At 40.5% G+C, this 21,295-nt stretch overlaps 1 protein-coding gene across 1 annotated transcript in view; it reads right to left on the minus strand.

Moving 5' to 3' along the window:
- NEB (nebulin) overlaps nt 1-21,295 on the minus strand; it is a 214,711-nt gene that overhangs the window by 43,574 nt on the left and 149,842 nt on the right. The window contains exons 118-137 of the mRNA XM_019646509.1: nt 20,933-21,031; nt 20,484-20,594; nt 17,588-17,692; nt 16,823-16,927; nt 16,461-16,565; nt 14,258-14,362; nt 13,995-14,099; nt 13,249-13,353; nt 12,153-12,257; nt 10,713-10,817; nt 8,448-8,552; nt 7,416-7,523; nt 5,145-5,249; nt 3,446-3,550; nt 2,934-3,038; nt 2,184-2,288; nt 1,985-2,095; nt 1,176-1,286; nt 834-935; nt 597-724 (exon numbers count right to left, since the gene is read on the minus strand). Of these exons, the coding sequence (XP_019502054.1) occupies nt 597-724; nt 834-935; nt 1,176-1,286; nt 1,985-2,095; nt 2,184-2,288; nt 2,934-3,038; nt 3,446-3,550; nt 5,145-5,249; nt 7,416-7,523; nt 8,448-8,552; nt 10,713-10,817; nt 12,153-12,257; nt 13,249-13,353; nt 13,995-14,099; nt 14,258-14,362; nt 16,461-16,565; nt 16,823-16,927; nt 17,588-17,692; nt 20,484-20,594; nt 20,933-21,031 (2,135 nt within the window). The remainder of the gene's footprint in view (nt 1-596; nt 725-833; nt 936-1,175; nt 1,287-1,984; nt 2,096-2,183; nt 2,289-2,933; nt 3,039-3,445; nt 3,551-5,144; nt 5,250-7,415; nt 7,524-8,447; nt 8,553-10,712; nt 10,818-12,152; nt 12,258-13,248; nt 13,354-13,994; nt 14,100-14,257; nt 14,363-16,460; nt 16,566-16,822; nt 16,928-17,587; nt 17,693-20,483; nt 20,595-20,932; nt 21,032-21,295) is intronic.

Here is a 21,295-nt window from a genome sequence, read left to right on the forward strand (position 1 = left end):
GCTGTGCATCCCTTGATCAAACACGTATCACCCCAAATTGTACTTATTTATCCACAGGAATACAGTCTGAGGACATCTAATCACCCCTAGTTCCTAGCTCAGGCATTTAATATATGTATGCTGAGTGAAAGACTAAAGGTTACTGCATCGAGTTGGGCTCTTGAAGTTAGAATTCTGTCACTCTTCTATGTTAACAAGATCCCACAGGTGACTTAAGTATGAGTCAGGCCCTTGGGATGTAACTCTTGGTGCTGAGAGAGAGGTTCCAAAAGGACCTCATGAGCTGGTGTTTTTGTCACATGAAGATAGTTAAGCACGCAAACACCTAGCCACATTCCTCTAAGTGGAAAAGTGGAGAACAAGAAAGACCTAAGGACATTAGAGGGAAACAAGAAAGAAAGTCCTTAGCATGCTTTTTATGATACAGCTTTTCAAAGCTCTGCAGTGCTATCAAAGACCCAATATCTCTTTGGTTGCTAATATTGCACTTTCCTCCTGGGAATCACTTCTTCCTGCAAGGTCTTTCTTTCTTTCTTTCTTTCTTTCTTTCTTTCTTTCTTTCTTTCTTTTTTTTTTTAGTCTCCCCACATTAGAGCTGCCTCTTGCCCCTCTGTGTTACCTGGCTGCTCAGCTTGGCGGCCTTCTTGGCCATTTCAATGTCTGGACGACCCAGCATGCTTAACCCATGGCTGCCCTCCTTCCGGTGTTTGGCTCTGTACTCCACCTGAATCAAAGAAAACCAAAATGGGCAACACAATCTAGGTGGTGAGTGCTGTGTATTTCCTGGGGACAGGGGCCACTGAGGACCTGGTACATTTTAACCACACTCTTACCTCGCTGGCCTGTTTGGCTGCCTGCGTGGCCTTCTTGATGTCTGGCCGATCGGCCACTGTGGTATAATGCAGGTTTTCTTTGGCATCTTTTTTGTAAGCGACCTTTGTTTGGCGAAGAAAAAAAAATGTTTACTCACTTGAAAGAGAGGCTATCATTCCAAAAGTCCTCATTAAGTACCGGGAATATTTTTCTTGAAACTAAACCGATCCTACTACCAAAGTTTTTTTAAACTATCAGATATAGAAATTAGGGTGACCCCTCCCTGGAAGCAATCCAGCACACACCAAGGGTGGATCGCGGGCTCAGGGCGCCCTGGGAGAGTGTGGAGAGGAGACACTTACGTCGCTCTGCTTCTTGGCGACCTCCATAGCATGTTTCACCTCTGGGGGCTCCAGCATGATGGAATAGTTGGATTTCCCTTTCTCCTTGACAAACTTCTTTTTGTAATTTGTCTAAAAAGAGTCAGAATTATGTAGATGAGCAGAGGAAGCTGGAAATAGAGTTGATTTACTTCAAGAACTTTGAGAAGATCTCCAGGAAAATCCATGGCCCTCCATTGTGGCATCATCTGGAACTTGGGTCTCTGATCCACATTGCACTTCTCCCCTGTCATTTCTGTCCTGGAACCCAGCACTTGAACCACACGCTAATCTTTGGAGAACTGACTACAAGGAAATTAAGCTCTTTCATTCACCATTTCTGCCTTTTTAAAACATATGGAACTATAGAGAGTTCATAAAATATAACACTATGATTATTCAAGCATTACTGATAAGAACAGAGAGGGCAGAGATGACTGAGATACAAAGAGGTGATCTGACCTCGCTATAATTGTTTAGCAGTTTAATGGTAGGAGAGGCCAATCTTCATCAGCAGTACTTCCTCCCCTGAGTAGCAGTAGGTTAGTAACATCTTATATTGCTAGATAACATGTCCTGTGGCAAAACCCACATCTGCCATCATTGCTGTAATTGGAAAGCTAATGACTAACGAGTCATCCTTTAAACCAGAGTTCAAAATTCACAGACAGGTATTGATGGTAAGAGTGAAGGGACATGAAGGAAAGCGTTTGTAAGCAAACAGGCAGCCTGTGGTCTTTTGCTGCAAAGTGGCACAGCTGCTGCCAGGGTTCCGGGGGCTGGTCACTTACATCGCTGACATGCTTGGTCACTTTCTTGACGTGAATGGTATCCCGGGTCTCTGGCAGTGTTGTGTACGAGCCCTGGGCCAAGTGCTTCTTCACATGGTCCTTGTACTTGTTCTGAGGAAATCCACAGAGAGCTCGTTAGCGTGTCTGGCTGGGAACCAGCCCTGGACGGGAGGAGAGCCCATGGCTGCTGGAGGGTTACCTCGGACACCAGGTGGCTGACAGTCTTTGCCAGTAGGATCTGAGGCGTGTCAGGCACAGCATGGCAGCTTCCTCTTTCCTTGACATGTTTCTCTTTGTATTTCAGCTGCAGGGGTGGAACAAACATATCTTGATCTCCTCTGGGTCTCCCGCCATGTTTCTATTAAGCTCCCAAGTCACTAGATGGAGCTGGGAGAACTAGATACAGCAGGAACCTTAAACTCAGTAAATGATAAGATGTTGGGGAATCTTGAGAAATATACCAAAAAAATTTTATTTTTATCTTTTGTAAGTTGAGGTTTTAGTAACAATCAGAATGGGTCTCAGGGTGAGTGCCAGCCTTAGTTCAAAGTGCTTTCAAATATGTCATTGGACCCTCCCCCAAATCCCGGGAGGTGTGACGATCCCTCCTTTCCAGATGAGGAAGCTGCGGCACAGGAAGAATGTGATCCCACAGAAATGAATTCGTTTCCTTATCGAATCCAGCCAGGCCTTTCGATTCCCAGTTCTTGCTGTGTGAATTATCTTGTGGTACAGTATAAATCAAGGCTGGTCACCTGGATTTAATAGCTTCCCACTGCTGCCACCCTGCTCTGCCCTGTCACTGGTGTTCCCTGTGGGCGAGGTCATAGTTCACAACTCACATCCGAGCTTCTACAGCAACAGCTCTTCTCTGTCCTGTGCTGGGGACTGTGCTGCAGAGGACAGCCCTGAGTGAGGTGAGGCATCATGGAGGGGATGGGATACTTACGTCACTTTCTATTAAGGAATTCCTTAGGGCCAGCACCATGTCTTTATCATCGGTGACAGAAAGCTTGCAGCCTTTGAGGAACTCTCGGTCCAATTTGTATTCAAACTGTGACAGAAAGCAGAGGAAGATGGGGTAGGGTGACGGGCACAGAAGAAAGCCGGCATTTGATTAAATCCATAAGGGGTTCTCCTATTAAAGAGGGCTTGACACCAGAATGGGGGTGGGGCTTCCTGGACCCTCATTTAACACTGGGCTCCAACTTTCCAGTCCCAAGGCCAAGGCCAAACCTCCCTCAACCCCAACCTGCTCCCAGTCCCGCCCTGAAGCGTTTGTGTCTGAGTCCAGCCATGGGAGACCAGGCTCTGCGGCCAGTGTGTTTCCTGAGGTGCCTTCCATTCCTCACAAACCTCTTGTCCGTTTTGGCTCTCAAATGAGCTAGGGCTAACACCTGTGGCAGTGGTTACTACAGATAATTATTAATGTTCGGTCTCAGGCATGTCCGTCCAACTCACATCGCTTTGCTGCAGGGATGACTTGGCAGCCTGGATGAAGTCCGGTCGGTCAGGGATCCACTTCCAGTGGGCCTTGTTGGCTTCATACAGCTTCTTGTAGTCCAGCTGTTTTTCACAAGAGGAAAACAATTCACGTCATTCAGTGAGCAGAATGCCCAACCCCATACACCACACAAAGGGACTCATCTTGCGTTTTAACACACAACAAATTATGGTTCTTTATGCAGGCGAGAGCCCCAATTAAAATTTCTCTACAATTTATGCAGCTTGTTAGCCACTCAAGAGGTCATCTTGTGGGACCCTGTGGTCTCAAAATCAGGGCTAAAAAATTCAAAGGCCTCCAGGTGAAACGATTCTACAATCTTTCTAACTCTGCCCATGTAGCTTAATCATCTTCAGCACCAAGTACTTTCTATTTCTAACTAAATTCAGGCTTAATTAAAAAAAATTTAAACATTTATAGTAAAGTGTTTTGTGCCAGGCACTTTTCTAAGTGCTTTATAAATGTTAACCCATTTAATCTTCATAACTGCATGAAATCGACAGCTGAGGAACTGCCTAGAATGCTTAAATAAACTGCTCAAGCTGAGACAGCTAGTAAAAGGTGGAGCTGGGGTTCAAACCCAGCCATCTGGCTTTAGAGGTGCTTGTGTACTCGTTAGATTTTCATCCCAGCTGGAGAACTAGCTGCCTCAGGCCAAATCTGAGGCCCAGAGTATCTATAATTTAATTTGAGAGTCCTGGGGAACAGCCCTCTCTATTAAGCAAATTTCTTTCCTCATTCTCTTTTCCTCTCTCTCTTTTTTCTCAAGGTATAATCTGCACACAATAAAATGTGCATGCATCTATGTATTATACTATTTGATAAGTTTCCCTTGATTGTATTGCTAAATTTTTCAAACATACAACAGGGTTGCAACAATCCTGCACAGAATATCCATACGCTCACCGCCCGGATTCTATGATGTACATTTTACTGCATTTGTTTTTTCCCACATCCATCCTTCTACCCATCCCTCAATCCATCCTCAGGACACCTATAAGCTACCTGCCAGCCCCCAACAGCATGCAGTTTGCTGGCCCTAATAAATGTATGTTCTTTCTGGCACTATGGGTACTAGTTGGGTTATAGTGGTTTCCTTACATAACTATTTGTATATTTTTAAAAAGTTAACATTCATTTAAATGCACAAACATGTTTCTGTGATTGAGGCTTTAAAATGCCCCACTAAAAAAGAAATGAGTCAGCACAGGGCGATCTGAGCAGGAGGAAGGTCTAGGCCAACTCTTGACAGTAATCAAGTGACTGAAAAAAATTATTTTTTCATCAGAAGCAGGCTCTAGGGTTTGAGGCAGGAGGAGAATATGGAGGGTGGAGGAAATGAAAGATGCTGAGACACTTTCCAAAATGCAACTTTCATTTCAGAATTACATCTCCTATTCCTCAGCCACCTAGCATGAAGGCTGAGTGGGTGACATCCATGGCATGGGCTAGGTCACCGTTGCTCTTCCCCCATTCTCCTCTGTGAGCCCCAAAGGTGGCACTTAGATTTCAGCGTCATTACGCATGCTCCTGGGGTCTAACTCTTGATGTGGACTCACTAGATCTCAGTCACCTGAAGAGATGTAAAAAAAGGTCATGTGTGTTGCAGACACTGATAAAGATGCCGTTAGGCTTGGGGAAATTTCCAGAACTTACATTGGTGTTGACTTTGTAGGCGTCCTTGGCTGCTTTGATATGAACAGCATCTGGCTTAATGGTGCAGTTGGACTTATTTCTTTGGTAAACTTCTTTGTATTTCAGCTGTGTGAGGAACCATAGTGATAAAGTTAATTTTATATATATATATATATATATATATATATATATATATATATATATATATCAGCCCACCAAGTGTTTTTAAAAAACAAGAAATTAAAACCGTGACGATAGTACACAATGTTCCTTAAAACAGAAAAAATCTGTGTGAAACATTGATACAGTCATGCAGACATGCACTTTCCTGTCTCAGGCCTTCACACCAGCTCCCCAGGTCACACTAACAATGTTCACCAGTGTCACCATAGGATTTATGTTCCCTGAGTGTGTGCTGAAAGGACCAGTGGCAGAGCTACCCTTGTGTGTTTTCTCTTCTCCAAATCACAAAACCTTAAGTTCAGAACATCTTGAAAACTGCTGACAGAAGAGAAGCTATCCCCAACCAGATGGCATGATCTTGCCTGCCTTCTGTGCCCCCACAGTTCCAGCTGTTATCATGCCAGGCTGTAATTATTTGTTTCTCTGTCTATTCTTTCCAATTAGCTGAACCACTCGAGGGCAATGATTGGGTGTCATGCCTCATCTCATTCCTAGTGCCAGGCACATAGAAACCCAATAAATATTTGATGAACAAATGAATTGACGATTGGATACAGTCATCATTATCATCACTGCTAGAGCCACATCTAGCAAGTCTGAGCATGGTGGGTTTGGATGGGAGAGAGGGACAGGGAAGGCCTTGACACTGAGGGCCCATTAGGTAGTCAGTCCCCTATCCCTGCCTTGGAAATTCTACCTTCACTCAATTTTGCTCTCCTTCAATAGAAGGGTCCTGGAGCCCCATCTGGGCCTTCTCACTAATTGTTGCTGAAAGATCTTAGGTTTTAATGTGGTTAAATCTGAAGTACAATTGTTCTAAGGAAGCCCAGTGGTATTACTAAATGTGCTTGATAATAAGCGTCACAATTTTCTGTGCTTTACCATAGACCTAGTAAATCACTATCTTTAGGTATAAGGCTTAGAAATCCATATGTTTCATCAATATCTCAGGCTATTGTTATAATCATAAATGGATGCAGAAAATCCTTCATTTTTCTACAGTGAGAGGAATTGCCCTGCTCCACGTAAAGGAGCTACCTGATGGAAGTTTATGAATACCTGAAGTTCATGTTTGAAGTGCCAAAACTTATTTTAACATGAAAAATATGAAAACATATTTTAAAAAATTGTATACATTTTTGCCTTCATAAACAGTGCACTGAATGTATTTGACATTTTTCATGGCAACTAAGGGTCAACATTGTGAACATGTTTATTAATCTACCAAAGAATTCCTGAGCACCAGCCATAGTCAAGGCTTTGGGGTAGGAATGAGCTATTTCCACAGATGCCTTTACTATTCTTTCTGGTGCCCATGTAGCCATGGAGTTCTTTAAAATATGTAATCTATTTTTTAAAACAAAAATCATGATAGTTTTCAACCTTAGAATCTAGCTATATATATATATATATATATATATATATATATATATGAAAATTTATGAATACAATTTCTCCTGAAATTCGGAGTATTAGAATTTGATGGCTACTTTGTTTTTCTTAGTCAAGATAAAGCTTAGAGCATATTAATATCATTTATGGCATATTGCATTTTTCAAAATGGTTTCTACAGCATCGTCCTCCCCCCATATGCTTTTCCACAATGTAACCTTGTCATTTGTTCATCCAGGGTGGCATTTATCTCTTCACCCATTGAACCTGGGTGTCCACTGTGCCCAGTCAAATATGGCAAAAGCGACTCACGTCAGTTCTAGGAGTAGTCCTTACGGGCTGGAAGCTTCTATTCCAGCCTCTCGGAAGCCACCCACTGTGCTATGAGATGTCCCAATCACATGGAGGGGTTGCTGTGTATACCCAGCTGAGCTCGCAGCCTAGAGCCATCATCAACTGCCAGCCATGCGAGTGAGCCATCCTGAGGTCCTGGCCCACATGAGCCTCAACTATGTGCCAACAGCATGTGCAATAAAAGAGTCACTTGGCGATGGCCAGTCAGCTCACAGAATCATGAACAAAAAGAGGTGATTGTGGTTTCAAGCCACTAAGTGTTAAGCAGGTTGTTACACAGAAATAGATAATTGGACCACGGTTTGTTCTATCACATTAGAGAGGCTAAGGTGAGAGGGACTACAATGCTATTCTGGTACTTACATCACTGACTTCATCTCTGACCTTCCTGACATGTAGCAACATGGGTGTGTCATGGATTGTGGTGTAGCCTCTGGGTCTGGCCTTGTTGTATTCCAACTTATAAAGTATCTAGAGGAGATGAAAAAGCAGAAAGAGACAATGTTAGGCATCTCAATTTACAATGCAATATAATGTAAAAATATAAATGCAAAAGTGTTTTTTTTTTTGAGTGTACCGTATTTGCCGGCGTATAAGACGACTGGGCGTATAAGACGACCCCCTAACATTTCCACTCAAAATACAGAGTTTGTTATATACTCGCCGTATAAGACTACCCCCTCTTCCGCACACCTTCCACACACCAAATAAAAGGTAAAACAATATCAGATTTGATTTCAACATTTATATTTATATTCAAATGCTTATGACATGCAGGAAAACTGTCACAAGGCTGTATGTAATCAAACATATACATAAATCGCGATTCGCGATTTTGCACTATCATACTGGGTGTATGGTCGGCTGTGTGCGATTTTGCGAGTGTGGTAAAATCGCATAACAGCAAAATCGCATAACAGCCGAGCATACACCCAGCAGCGCTGCTGATGCCTGAACGGTATGTGGAATGAAGTGGGCGGGCATCGGGAGGCCACTATGGCACGGGGCAAGCACTATGGGCAGTCTATCTGAAGTGTACCTGGCGTATAAGACGACCCCCCACTTGGAGGCATATTTTTCAGGGCCAAAAAATCGTCTTATACGCCAGCAAATATGGTATATAAATGAAAGACACATCTAGAAACTCAACAGGTGCTTTTTCATGTTTTCTGCTAAGGCCCCAGGGCCTCTAAAATGAGGTGCGTGCCAATTTGGTTGGAACAGTTCTTCATTGCAAAGGAAGGTTCCTGAGCATAGCACAACATTTAGCATCTCTGCCTTGCTCCCACTAAATGGCAGTAGAGCCTTCCAGACACTGTGATCATCTAAAATGACCCTTTACATTTGCAAATGCCCCTTGCATTGGAGAATCCATTCAGTGCTCCTTGTACTTACATCACTGATCTGTTTGTTGACTTTCGTGGTACGCAGGTGTTCTGGAGTGTCCACAATTGAGGTAAATTTGTCCTTAGATTTTTCATATTTTTTCCTGTACTGAATCTAAATTGTGGAAGAGAAGAGTTAACTCTAAGAAGTAAAAGAGAGAGCTTTACAGAATCTAATTTTCCTCCTGAGAGAGTCTCACAGCAAATAGTAGATGATACAAACCACAGATGTGGAGGATGGCGTCATGCTTTCTTTTTAAATCCTCTTTGAAAATGCTTAATATAAATCGGTATTTGACAGCAGTCATGCAATGGAGTAGCAAATAATAACAATAATAAAAATGATATTCGTAATATACTTTATACATATAGAAACTGAAGCCCAGAAGTGTTAAGAGACTGAGCTAAGGGCACATACAGAATGAATCTCAGAGCCAGGATGAGACCCGTGTTCTCTGGACTCTGACAAGTAATTATTCACTCACAATATGCTGCATCAAATATGTATGATCTCTTAAGGTGTGTTTCCATATCAAAGATGAAATGGATGTAAAATAAAAAATGAGTATATATCATTTTTAAAAAGACATTAATTTTTGTAATTTCCAAGTCATGATTTTTTTTTCCATGCACATAAGCTGTTTCAAGCAGTACAGATACAGAAAGCACAACAAAATTTCATGCATAACTATCTAAAGATCATATCAGGACCAAAAAAAAAAAAAGGGCAGGCAAATAGAATATTCATAGGGAGACCTCAGCCCCTCATTTCATGTGTTGATTTGATGTCAAACTGAAGTGATTAAACAAGTTGCTAATACAAAAGATTGATTAAAAACTTTTTTTGTGGAGGAACTATGGCATTTTATTAACATTGTATTCGGTAAACAATTATCATCAATGTTTTGCTGCTTCAGATTTACCTTTCAGCATATGATGGAAAGGTCGTGTGTGCTTCCATTGACCTTGTAGGAAGGTAATGTTATCAGCAACATAGTTAACATGTGTGTGACATGTGTGTAACATGTGTGTGACATGCTGGAAATAACCTAGCAAATTCAGCATCAAACTCAAGAGGGGCCATGAATATATCCAATATTCAAAGAGCTGCAGGCTAATGCTCATCTCTCCTAAACAGTACAGTTGTAGTGACCACTGAACAATGGTCAAATTAGATGAAGATGTAAATTATTCAGATATTTTAAATGCTGTTGAATCTACTTAATATCCTCAATATGTAAGGAATTTCTTTTTTTGGGGGGAAATATTTAAAAATATAAGGTAATGTTACACAAATTTGGAAATAAAGTTTGAAAAAGTCTCAGCTAATCTTGCTAGGAGCTTCAAAGGTGTCCGATGATATACAGATGATGGCTGTGGCACCATCCCAATTGGCCACAGCCAGACTTCATTTAGAAGGAACAAATATTTATGCAGCTTTATCATGAGAAACCAGCTTGGGCAGGAGGGCAGGGGAAGGAAATCCAGGAAAGCATAAGGTAAATGCCCCAAGACTTCTAAAGTCTCTTCACATCACATCCGAAATTACCTGGCTCCACATGTACGAGTTGTAGAGAGCAGTCAACATATCTGGACGCAGAATTTCATTACATCCTTGTTTCAGAAGCATCTTGGCACTAGACTTATATTTTCTCTGTTCATGCAAAGAGCAGTGAAGCACAAAAGAGACTTGAGAACATGGCTCTATATCCCAATCACCACTGAGTGAAGAGATGTAGGCAGATACACTTTATGTACTCACATATACGTGTGGGTGAAGACACCAAATACATTATAATGCCAAACCAAAATGACTGCAATCCTTGCAGCTGACCACCCATAGTCCTTGCAAGTGGGAAATGTTATAGCATAGTGCCTTATAGAATTGCCTTATAGAAAAGAAGCCATCACTAGAGTAGAAAAATACAGTAGGAAGTCTTTTTTCCTTCCATTAATTTGTTTCTTTGTTTCTGCTTTGCAACTCAATGTGCCGTTTACAACACAGGTTATAAACAGGCCCTCCAGGAGAACAAAGGGTGGGAGGCCCCAGCTTTTCTTCTCATCTTCACCACAGTACACGTGAGGACACAGAGCATGGACTGGCACACTCAAATAGCTCATGGGCTCTTTGTGTGGCTAGACAGATACTTTGAAACAGAACATCCCAATATCATAGGCAGAACCTATGACATCTTTGCAGCAGACAGGACAACATCTCATGAGAAACCTGGAGCACAATCCTGCCTGGGCTGTCCAAGCTGCCCCATCACAGTACCTGACTGATCTGGTCGCCTGCGATCTTAGCCAGCAGATGTCTAGGCTCATCGACTACCAGGTGGTATTTATCTTTCCGCTGCTCATAATCAGCTCTGTATTTTTTCTGCTCAGACATCAGATCAAATTATAGCAAGAGTACAACTTCAAGGCTACACATAAATGTCCCAAGAGAAACACTCCAGAGGGCAAGAAATAAGTCATTTTTGGAGGTGGGCCCTCAAAGCTTCCCAGGTAATAAAACAGGCAGCAAAGAAAATCAAGGGAAGGAAGATCTCCTGGAAAAGGCTGGAGCTTGGGATAGATTTCATTTATGACACCAAAATTGGGGTACCTTGTGCCTAATCACTTTCCATCTCTACATATGATGCCATTAGCTATGTTAGATTTATGACATCCTACATTGTATTTAAACTAAGGCACTGATAAGCTACAGGTCTACTATCTAAGACTGTGAGAATAAAAAAGACTATTCATGAGCAAATTCTCATAGTCTTCTAATGCTAGGTAATTTATTTGATTATAAAAGAGACCTGGAAATCCTCTGTGAATTTGAAAAATAGAAACAAAATATAACAAGACTGTATTCTAGGAAGCTACTAACAGTAATTCTTCCGAGTTATCCCGCCTGGAAATCTACTGAAAACGAACAAAATCATTAAAAACAACAAAAATAACAAAAGAAGTCACATATTGAAATAAATACACCATTGACTAGATTTCTATTTTTAGATACGTTTTACTAATTTGCTAACTTTGTTTTTTGAATTTATATAAATCTGTGGGAAATCCAAAGATAGAAAATTAAATATAAAATATCCAAACATAAGTTAATTCATAGTTTCTTATGTCACTCATTTTAAGCTAAATTTAACTTAAATTATTGTAGACAGTTCCAGGAAAGACTGGGTGGAATGTATAAAGGAATATTTTGGGTACAAATGGATACTTCTCTGCCTCAATGTGTGAGTAACAATGGAAATAAAATTGAATGTAGAATCACAGCTATCCCCTAAGGGATGGCTCTTCCAACCAGTGTCGTGCCTATGCCTTAGTAAGGGATCCTAAATTAACCGTGAACTTCTGTGTCTCCCAACTCTACACAATATCATGTTTAAGGGAGTTCAGCTGATAGTCAACAAAATCCTTTACCTCCTTGCTCTCGCCACCCAAAGTGCTGTGCTGCCCTATGCTAGTGCGAACAGAGGTGATGAAGCTATGGGGTCCTCACACCACTAGAGCTAGTCCCTTCACTTGTTCTTATTTGTGCTTTTGGCAGAGTCCATCAGATGGTGACAGTATAAGAATCTTTCCAAATCTTTGTCTTGAATGAACACTTAGAATGGCTTTCCTGTCATGTTATGTATTGGGTTGTAATCAAATAACTCTATAGACTTCTTAAGGAAACTAAACAGGATTAATTAGACCAGGTCATACATACCTCATTCACCAATTGAGTTGCATACTTGAAATGCCTATTGATGGGACAATCAGCTTCATACTTGAAATTCGACTTCATCTTTTCAAATACCTCTTTATACTTATACTAGAGAAAACAGAAAGTAGTTACTTGATAGCAGGCTGTGATTATCTTAAGGATGAGACATGCCATTTATCTTATCATATAATTGTGATAATTCATTTATAGAGCTAACAAGTAATTACCGAATGCTTACTCTGTCTCCCAAGGCAATGAAGGGACTACCCACCTGTATTTTTTCAAAACTCACCCGAAAATACATAATTTCATTGAATGGTAGACAAATAATAGATCTAGTTCCAAATTAGGCAAAAATCCCAATCAGTTCCTTCTTTATTTCTATATATTATAATGATTATTATTTTACTTTGAAAGTATTTTCATGTGCACTTGAAGGCATTTTTTAGTCCATTAACTTGAAATAGTTTTCCAGTAATCATTCAGATAATCATAATATTTTAGAGGAATGATGGGCTAACATCTAGACCACCACCTGTATTTAATGGTCCCATGGACTAAGAATGTTCCCCCACACACACAACGTTAAGGGATTGTAACAAAGAATATGTGACAGAATGAAGTCTAAAATATTAACTATCTGGCACTTTCCATAAAAGTTTGCTGACTCCTATTCTAGAACTCAGAGGAAGCTAATACAACTGCTTTATATTGGAAACAGGAAAATGAGGTCATTAAAACAAAGGTATTTGCCTCAAGTCACACATCAAGCTTGTGGATTGAAATAATCCCACTTTATAGTTGCTACCATGTCAATGCTAACAGCATAAACCACCTAGAGACATATTAATAGGGAGAAACTTCTGGAAGAGACTTGAGGAGTTATACTGAGATGGCTGTTGATCAGATTTACATAAATGATGGCTATAGTCAGTAAAGTCTGTCCTAAAAGAATTCCTAAGTACAGTGAACAATTCTGCACGTACTCCAATTATGGGGGGTAGGAGCAAGGATAAGGGTGGAAACATGAACAGCTATATCCTCAGTGCTAATGCTCTCTGTGGGCCCTGGAATAGGTTGACTGAATGAGTAGATATACCTTGCTGTAGAGAGTCTTGTTCTGTTCAGCCAGAGTGAAGTCAGGGGTGTCATAGGCATAGCAACCAATGCCCTTAAGCCAGGTCAGATCCTCTTTGTATTTCACCTGGGAGAAGAATATCATCAGAGAGTTTTAAGAACCTACCCCCAAATAGCTATAGGTTAGGATGGATACAAATAGAAGCTCCGACCGCTGAGGCATACAAGATAATAAAGTATTAAAGCAATTATTTAAAAGAACTTTCCAGTAATACTGATTTCAGCTCATTTCTATGGTGTAGTGTTGTGTTATATATGAAAAATTTTAATTTTAATACTAATTAAAGCAATTCAAATTTAACAGGCATAGTTTCCTAGAGAGGATATCATTAGCTTGGCAGCTGTATTTTCATCTATAGAGCTGAAATTTCTTTCTTAGTGAGCATTGTTACATGTCTTCATTGCCTCATGAAGTTATCTTCTCAATTGATCAAAAATAGGCTCTTGCTTAGATGAAGTATACCACTTCCAGTCATGTAATATGATATAAAACATTTAGAAGAAAAATTAGGTTTATAAACTTGCATGTATTTTTTTCTCTCCCAAATTGAAGTTCACTCATTTAGCAATGAGTTTCATGATTTAAACATCCATACATAAGAACTGAAATTGAGTCAAGTGTTTAATTAGTTTTTATGCAGTGTTTGATTTCCTGAGTGATATGGGTGTATGGATTTATATGTAAAAATAGAATATTTCAAGACTCACATCACTGACGGCATCAGTGACTGCCCGATGGTGGAAATTCTCTGGGTGATCAGGGATGGACCTCCAGATTCCCAGCTGGCTCATGTAGTTCTCCTTGTACTTCACCTGTGGTAGAAACACAAAGACAGCTATGAAATCTTACCCAGAGTTAATGTAAAAAAGTGTACTTGTCTCCTGAGAGTATTAGAAAAGGAAGGATACTTTTTAAAAAATGATGGTGGGTTATTGAGCCCCTGACAAATAGAAATATGTAGGGAACGTACTTTACTGATGTCGTCTGTGACTTTGCGATGATAAACAATGTCCAGAGCATCCTTCACAGTGTGGTATTTCCCTTTGGTCTTTTGAAATGTTTCTTTGTAGCGTAGCTGGAAAGAGAAATGGATTATGAAAAACCACTGAGTTAAATAATTGAGCTCTTAAACTCTCTTGAGTCTTCTCTTAGGTTTTCCCATGAATAAATTTAGGAGAGATTGACTCTCATTTCACATCCTGGAAGAAAAAAATGGACATTAGGAGAAAACTAATAAAATATGAATAAAATACGGAGTTTAGTTAATAATAATGTTTCAATATTGGTTCATTGGTTGTGACAAATGTATGATACGGAAATGTAAGATGCTAACAATAGGGAAACTGGGTGTAGGCTATATAGAAACTCTGTACCATTTTTGTAACCTTCTATAAATCTAAAACTACTTAAAACGTTTATTTAAATGTAAAACAACACAAAACAAAAGCTCATTTGGGAGGAAGGAAAACAAAACAAAACAACCTTGTTGAGCCCAAGACATACTAATGTACACGAAAAGGAGTGAAAACTTTAGTTTCTAAATGCTGGTATTAAAACGCCTTCTCCATGAAGCAATCCTGAAATTTTTTTTCATTATCATCTTTATCTTTGTGGTATTTCAGGAGACAACAGCTTTAACCTAAGAATGCTTAGGTTAACCTAAGAATACATAGAAGATGTATTCTTTAACCTAAGAATACACAGAAGATTCATCTCATTTACACAAGTTGAGGACTTTTCCAAGTATTCTGTTTTCAACCTCCAACAGGTCTTTTCTTTTTGGGTACCTGATCAAAAACATAATGATAGATGTCTTTTCTTTAACTTCAACTTTGTTTTTTCAGATGGATAATCTCATAAAACCACCTAGCTCTCCTTGTGGATAGGTAATCTGAGCTGAATGCCAGATGCTACTCTTGTTATTAATACATTGAACTAGTTTAAAGATCAGAGATACCAGTATTGATCCTAACAAAGCCCTAGGGATGGCACTGTCCAATGGCATGGTGAGCTGCAGGGGTCAATTTCCCGGGGTGGCCACCCCTAAAAAGTGCTGATGTATAGTTAGCTTGGTTCAAATTAATATTCAATGGTAACCTCGAAGTGATAAAGATGGGGATGTCACAAGAACACTAAGAATATTCCAGAGGATAGATTTTTGAGGGCAGCATGTAATTGTCTTAGCTTATATGTGAAGCAAATAGGCATTGCCTCTTTCCAACTAGCAGGCTCCTCTCAGCTCCAAATGCAAATTTGATAAAATTACGGAACTAGAATATTGTTCCAATCTGTTGTACCCTTTCACATTCCTGTTTCAGGATCATTGTCATCCCTCTAACATACCTTGAAACCCTAAAACAATGTTGCTAATTTGAGGGGTTCTGAGGTTGCCGGAGCTTTTGACTGAGTTTAAGTCCTAGAGATTCTTGTTCTGGTAATGTGTGCAATGCATTCGCATTTGGGTTCTGAGAAAACTGGTAAGGACTGGCCATCTACCCTGAGTTGATTTGTTTCATATCTCCATTAACAGATAATCCCACTACCATGAAAAAGCCCTCTTGTTCTTGATCATGCGGTATGGAAAATGAAAGCCTGCCCCTCCTAATTCTAACAAACGTGTCATTCACATGATTTAGGTGATAAATCAAAGAAAGGAATAAATGTTTTCTGAGCGTCAACTAAGAGCCCAGCACGGTGCTAGGAACCTTTATACATGATCTTGTTTATTCTAATTTAATTATCACAATTCTTATCCTTATTCCACACACAAGAGCACAGAATCTCAGAAAAATTAGGTAAACTATATAGAGTCATACACTAGGCAAGTGACAGCATCAGGATTTGAAACCACGTTTGGCTGGCTCCAAGAACATGATTTTATGGATAAATAACCATTAGTTGTCAAGAACCCCTAGGAAAGGCTACCAAAGAATTAAAAGAAGGGGTCATATTTTTCCCAGAAGAGCAATGAGAAGAACAATAGGCTTTTAGCATCTCTCAGCATTATTCTTAGCTACTTTGCCTAACTGGTATTGTTTGTGCCTTTTTCTAAACGTTTTTGTGTTTTTTCGTGATCCACGTTGTGGGCCAGGACTGCAATATCTTCCATTTCTTAGATAACTCAACCTCCGCTGTCCCTACCACAACAAAAGACAGAAGAGAGAGATGCGTACATCACTGGCATTCCAGTAAGCCTTCTTGGCCCTGATGAGGATCGGCGTGTCTGGAATCGGGGTGTACTTGTCCTTCATCTTTTCATACTGCATCTTGTACTTGTTCTAAGAAATAAAGACGGGAGAGAGAGACAAATTTAAGTTCAAGTGTTTTTATCCCTCCCAATTCACAGCCATGTCACAGAATCCAGCCCAGGGACAGTGTCTCATGCTCATTAGGAGGACAGTCATGCCTCTGTCCTTGCTGCTGCCGAGAATCCATTTATAGAAATGAGCTTTCTGATCAGGGATGGCAGGTGAAGGTTTTAAAAAATGATTTTCTTCCTTTAACCTAGGGCCTCCATGCCAAATTCTCAGCTTACCTCACTGACCATGTCCTTCACGTCCTTAGCATGCTTCAAGGCTGTGGTCTGGTTTCCAGCATGATGATGGGGTCGCTCTTTGGTGGCAAGCTCCACATACAGATACTAAACAATCAGAATAAGGGTCAGATGTTATAGAGATAAAACATTTCTTATTTGGTATTCAGCCTTCTTTATTCATTTCTAACCCTTAAATAAGAGCAGTGTCTAACTGTTGTCCTGATTTGTTTGTTTGTTATATGTGTTTCTGTTCATTTGTTGCTCTCTCTGCCTCACATTTGGAAACATATTTGCACTCCAGTTGTTAAACAGTCTTACTGTTGAGAATAGTTCAATCTAAATCCATCTAATAAAGAATGCCAATAAGAAGAACAGGAGGATTCTAATTGAGCGCTCAACATATTTTTTCCCCCATTTTTGTGTGAATGCATGAAATGTGGTTTCATTTGTCTGTGGATAATCAATAGGTCCTTTGGAAGGAATAAAGCAATTTAGTTTCACTATCTGGAGCCCACAGACCACTCATCCAATGACAAACATTGCATAGAACTTAGAAAAGTAGATATGGCATTACCTGCTCACGTAAAACAATGACAGTTATGATGGCCCAAACAAAACCTGCTTCTTGAAATTCATGGGCATGAGGCTGCATCAAGGACATCCACGTGTGAGAGGCTGCTACCCACCAGGAGTGCTCCAGGCACGCATAACTACCCATGTGATGCCAGCATGGCAGGCTTCTGAATTTTCACTTACTAATCTTACCTGACTCTGAATCTTTTGTCCTTGCTTGGCTCTTAACAAATCAGGAGTATCAGGAACTGGCGTGAAGATGGACTTCTGTTTCTTGCCTGCAGCTCTGTATACCAGCTGGACATAAAACAGGCATCACCATCATTTCTGCTTCATTGACATGTTCTCTGCTGATGCCTCTATTGCTTACATCATAGAAGACGCAGGGGCCCTCCCACTGCAACAATCTCAGTTTCTGCCCAATAAACCAATAATCGTTTACCTCCCTAGCCCTCCTTTTCTTTTTTCTCTCCTATCAAATTAAGAAACATTCTGTAGCCTTTCCAAGATTCAAGCCTCATGCAGTGTTCCTTCTCACCTGGCTCTCCCAGGACCCTGTTCCAGCAATTACACCCTTCCCCTCTACGTCTCCAACCCTCCTGTTTTTCCATCCCTCTCCCTTTGTCTGCAAACATACTCAGATCTCTCCCTTCATTAGGTTTCAACTTCTACAGACGGCCTTGTTCCTTTTTTTCGCAACCAAGTAGACTAGGTGTTTCTTCTTTTTCTCTCTTTTGATTAATTTCTCAGAGCGATAGTTTGGCTTCCACCCAACCCTTCCAATGAAGCCACTCTCAGTAAGACTCCAAAACTTTTACAATTGCCAAATCCAAGAATGCTTCTCTGTAACAATTGAAACTGCTGAGCAGTTTCATTCCTGAAAATTCTCTTCTCTACCTTCCATTCCACCATTCTCCTCTAGGTGCTTAGGAAACAGCTGCCTCCTCAGCTTCCTTCTGTGGTTCTGCCTTTCCCCAAAGGCTGCTATTAGCTGGAGTCAAGGGTTGGCCCCTTTGACCTTATATATTTTCCTCGAATGACCTTATTGGTACCTAGGGCCTTAACCATCAATTTCAGATCGATGACTTCCAAATCTATATATCCAGTGTCTTTCTTAGGCTCCAGACCCAAATTTTCAACAATGTCCTAAACTTAGGTGTCTTACCATGTTCAGTGTAGAATACTTTATATTACTACCATCTCCAGCCCAACTCTGCTACTTCTATTTTCTCTGTTTTGCTCAAAGGCTCCTTGATCCCCAGTCACCCAGGCCAGAAGCTTGGGGAGTCATCCCAGTCTCCTTCTGTCTTATTCCCACATCAAAATGGTTGTGAATCCTGGGCTCCTAATTTCATGATAGACATTGTTTATGCTTCTTGGGACAGCATCCCTGTTTCCTAGTACTACAAATGTATATGTGGCAAGACTATATTCCAAGACAATTCAAAAGTCAATAACTTGAACTTCCTTTAAACTGTTTACTAAGCCAGTGTTTCCCAAAATTTCCTGATCCTAAAAACTCCCCAAAACCTTATTAAAAACAGATTTATAGTCTCTACCCCAGACCATCTGGATCCAGGGTAGTAGTTTGGATCAATATTTTATCAAGCCCAGGTTACTCTATGGTGAGGAAAGCGTGGGAGAAACTGCACTACTGAAAAATAACTATTCTTTTTCTTCAATGTCGATGCACCATATGTATAAAATTCCCAATAGAAATTGGGAAGAGGAGAAATTAAAGTTTTATAATTCTGAACCCAGGTATCCAAGAGAAGTAAAGGTGTTTCAGAGATACCAATAAGCAGTTTAAGTTGCCAAACAATTTTTTATTATTTGGTAGCTGGTTTGGTAGCTGGAGGAGCAATGTGATACTTTAAAGCAGTGGTTCCTAACACTGGCGTTGTATTAGAATCATCTATGAAGCAGCTAAAAACATGCACATGCCCAGACATAGAGAACCAGGGTCTAGTGTGGGGTTAGGCATCAGAGCCTACTCAAGGGCAGGTTAAAAATATTTCACAGGTGATTCTGATTCTTAACCAGAGTCAGAAGTGCCGAGATAAAAAAGAACACAAGCATTCCTATCTGAGTGCTAGCACTGGTTGAAATAACAGAGGGAAGTTTTCAGGAAAGCAAATGGGCTCACTGTAGCACTTCTAACAGCTGAAGGATTAATCATGCTCTGCCTCTGGCTCACTGAGAGTGTAGGAAGCTGCACATCCCCCACATTGAGGGCAAAATTTGATTTTCCAGAGCATCTCTTAAGACCGAGGGCATAAATGATTCCTCATCAGCAGCAATCAAAGCTATTGAGAATGGGGAGCCAGTGAAGTGGCCTGACAGCCAATGCTTGGCCCAGCTTGATGAGGTCTGATGGATGATGCTACAAACAAACTGAGAGTTGGATGAGAATGGTCAGCTAACCTGTAATAAGAGCAACCACTGTCATCTGTGGAATGCCCTTACCTTTACAAAGCAGACTTAGTCATTGGCAAACATGGATCTCTGTGATGGTCAGAGCACGAGGTGATACACATCTAAATAGGATGGGATCTAACCCTCGAGGAACCAACAGTCTAGGTGAGAGCATCAGATCTATACAAAATTAACTGCAATAAATCAGGAGCTTGGTGCCAGGTGGGGCAGATGGAAAGGATGGGTACTCAAATCAGAGGATTGTACATTTAAGTACTTTGGAATTGATTGAGTGGGAAGGAGAGCAGGAAGCCATTGAAGACTTTTGAAATGGCACTGCCATGATTAGGGTTCCTGACAGCGGGGATTAAAGAGAGAGAAACTTTTGAAATAAATCCAGTTTGGAGACTACAACAATAGTGTAAAACAGAAGGACTTTCTAATCTACAAAATCATGTAAACTCTCAGCCATCATAGTCATAGGTAAGATAAGTATTAATATTCTCATCTTATTAAAGGGGCAAAAAAATAAGTAAACTGTGGCAAAGTGAGGTCATTTTACATGTTTAGACAAGGTGGCCACTCTGTAAGTAAACGCAGAGGGGAGATCTTTTGCCTAGTGTAGTCGCCTGAAAAATGATCACTGGAGGAACAAGCCCTTTAGCATCCTTACCTCACTCAGATGTGTCTTCAGTTCCTGCACTTTTCTATATTCTGGAGTGTCAAGCACCACTTTGTATTTGTCTCGCATCTTCCGTGCATTATCAGTGTACAGGTAATTAGACTGAAAAAAAAAAACCAAACCAAACACAAGAAGTTGGTTAATCATTTAAGGAACTGCTTGTCATGGTCACACATTGACTTTCAAACGGCTGGCATGTGCAAGTCAAGATGACCTTTCCTTTATCCTGGATGTCTTCCCAGGCAGGAACAAACACCACTGTCATTTACCCAAGCTCATCACCTTTGATAGAAAGCACAGATCATCTTAAGTGGGTTATGACTTGCTTAAGTGGGTTAATGGCAAATTTGCCCTTAAAATTAGCTACAGGCAAAGATTCTTTCTGCCCAGCTCCTTGAAGCTGGTGGGGGAAGCCACAGGTTGTGAAGATGGGCACTCACCCAGAGCTTCCGCAGGTGCCGGGAGCGGACCATGTCGGGTGTGTCATACAGGAAGCAGCCCAGTCCCTTCAGAATCTGCAAGTCTTCTTTGTATTTAATCTGTATGGCAAACATAGAAATAGAGTTGGTCGTGAGCAAATACAAATCAAGAATAAATAAGGCAGGGTAGTGACACATTTTTATTGATGTCACTTTCATTTGGGTTCAATACATTCACCCTGTTCTCTTCGTTTGCTTGTAGTCAAACACATCATAGGTTTTTAATTTTAAATCTTTAACCTTGAGCTGAGGATAGAACCCAGCTACTATTTTATTATGTTGATGGAAGAAAAGCCTAGCTTGAATGGAGTGGTCTTTTAGAAG

This window comes from Hipposideros armiger, unplaced genomic scaffold, assembly GCF_001890085.2.
Source record: "Hipposideros armiger isolate ML-2016 unplaced genomic scaffold, ASM189008v1 scaffold_104, whole genome shotgun sequence".
NCBI classification, from domain to species: Eukaryota; Metazoa; Chordata; class Mammalia; order Chiroptera; family Hipposideridae; genus Hipposideros; species Hipposideros armiger.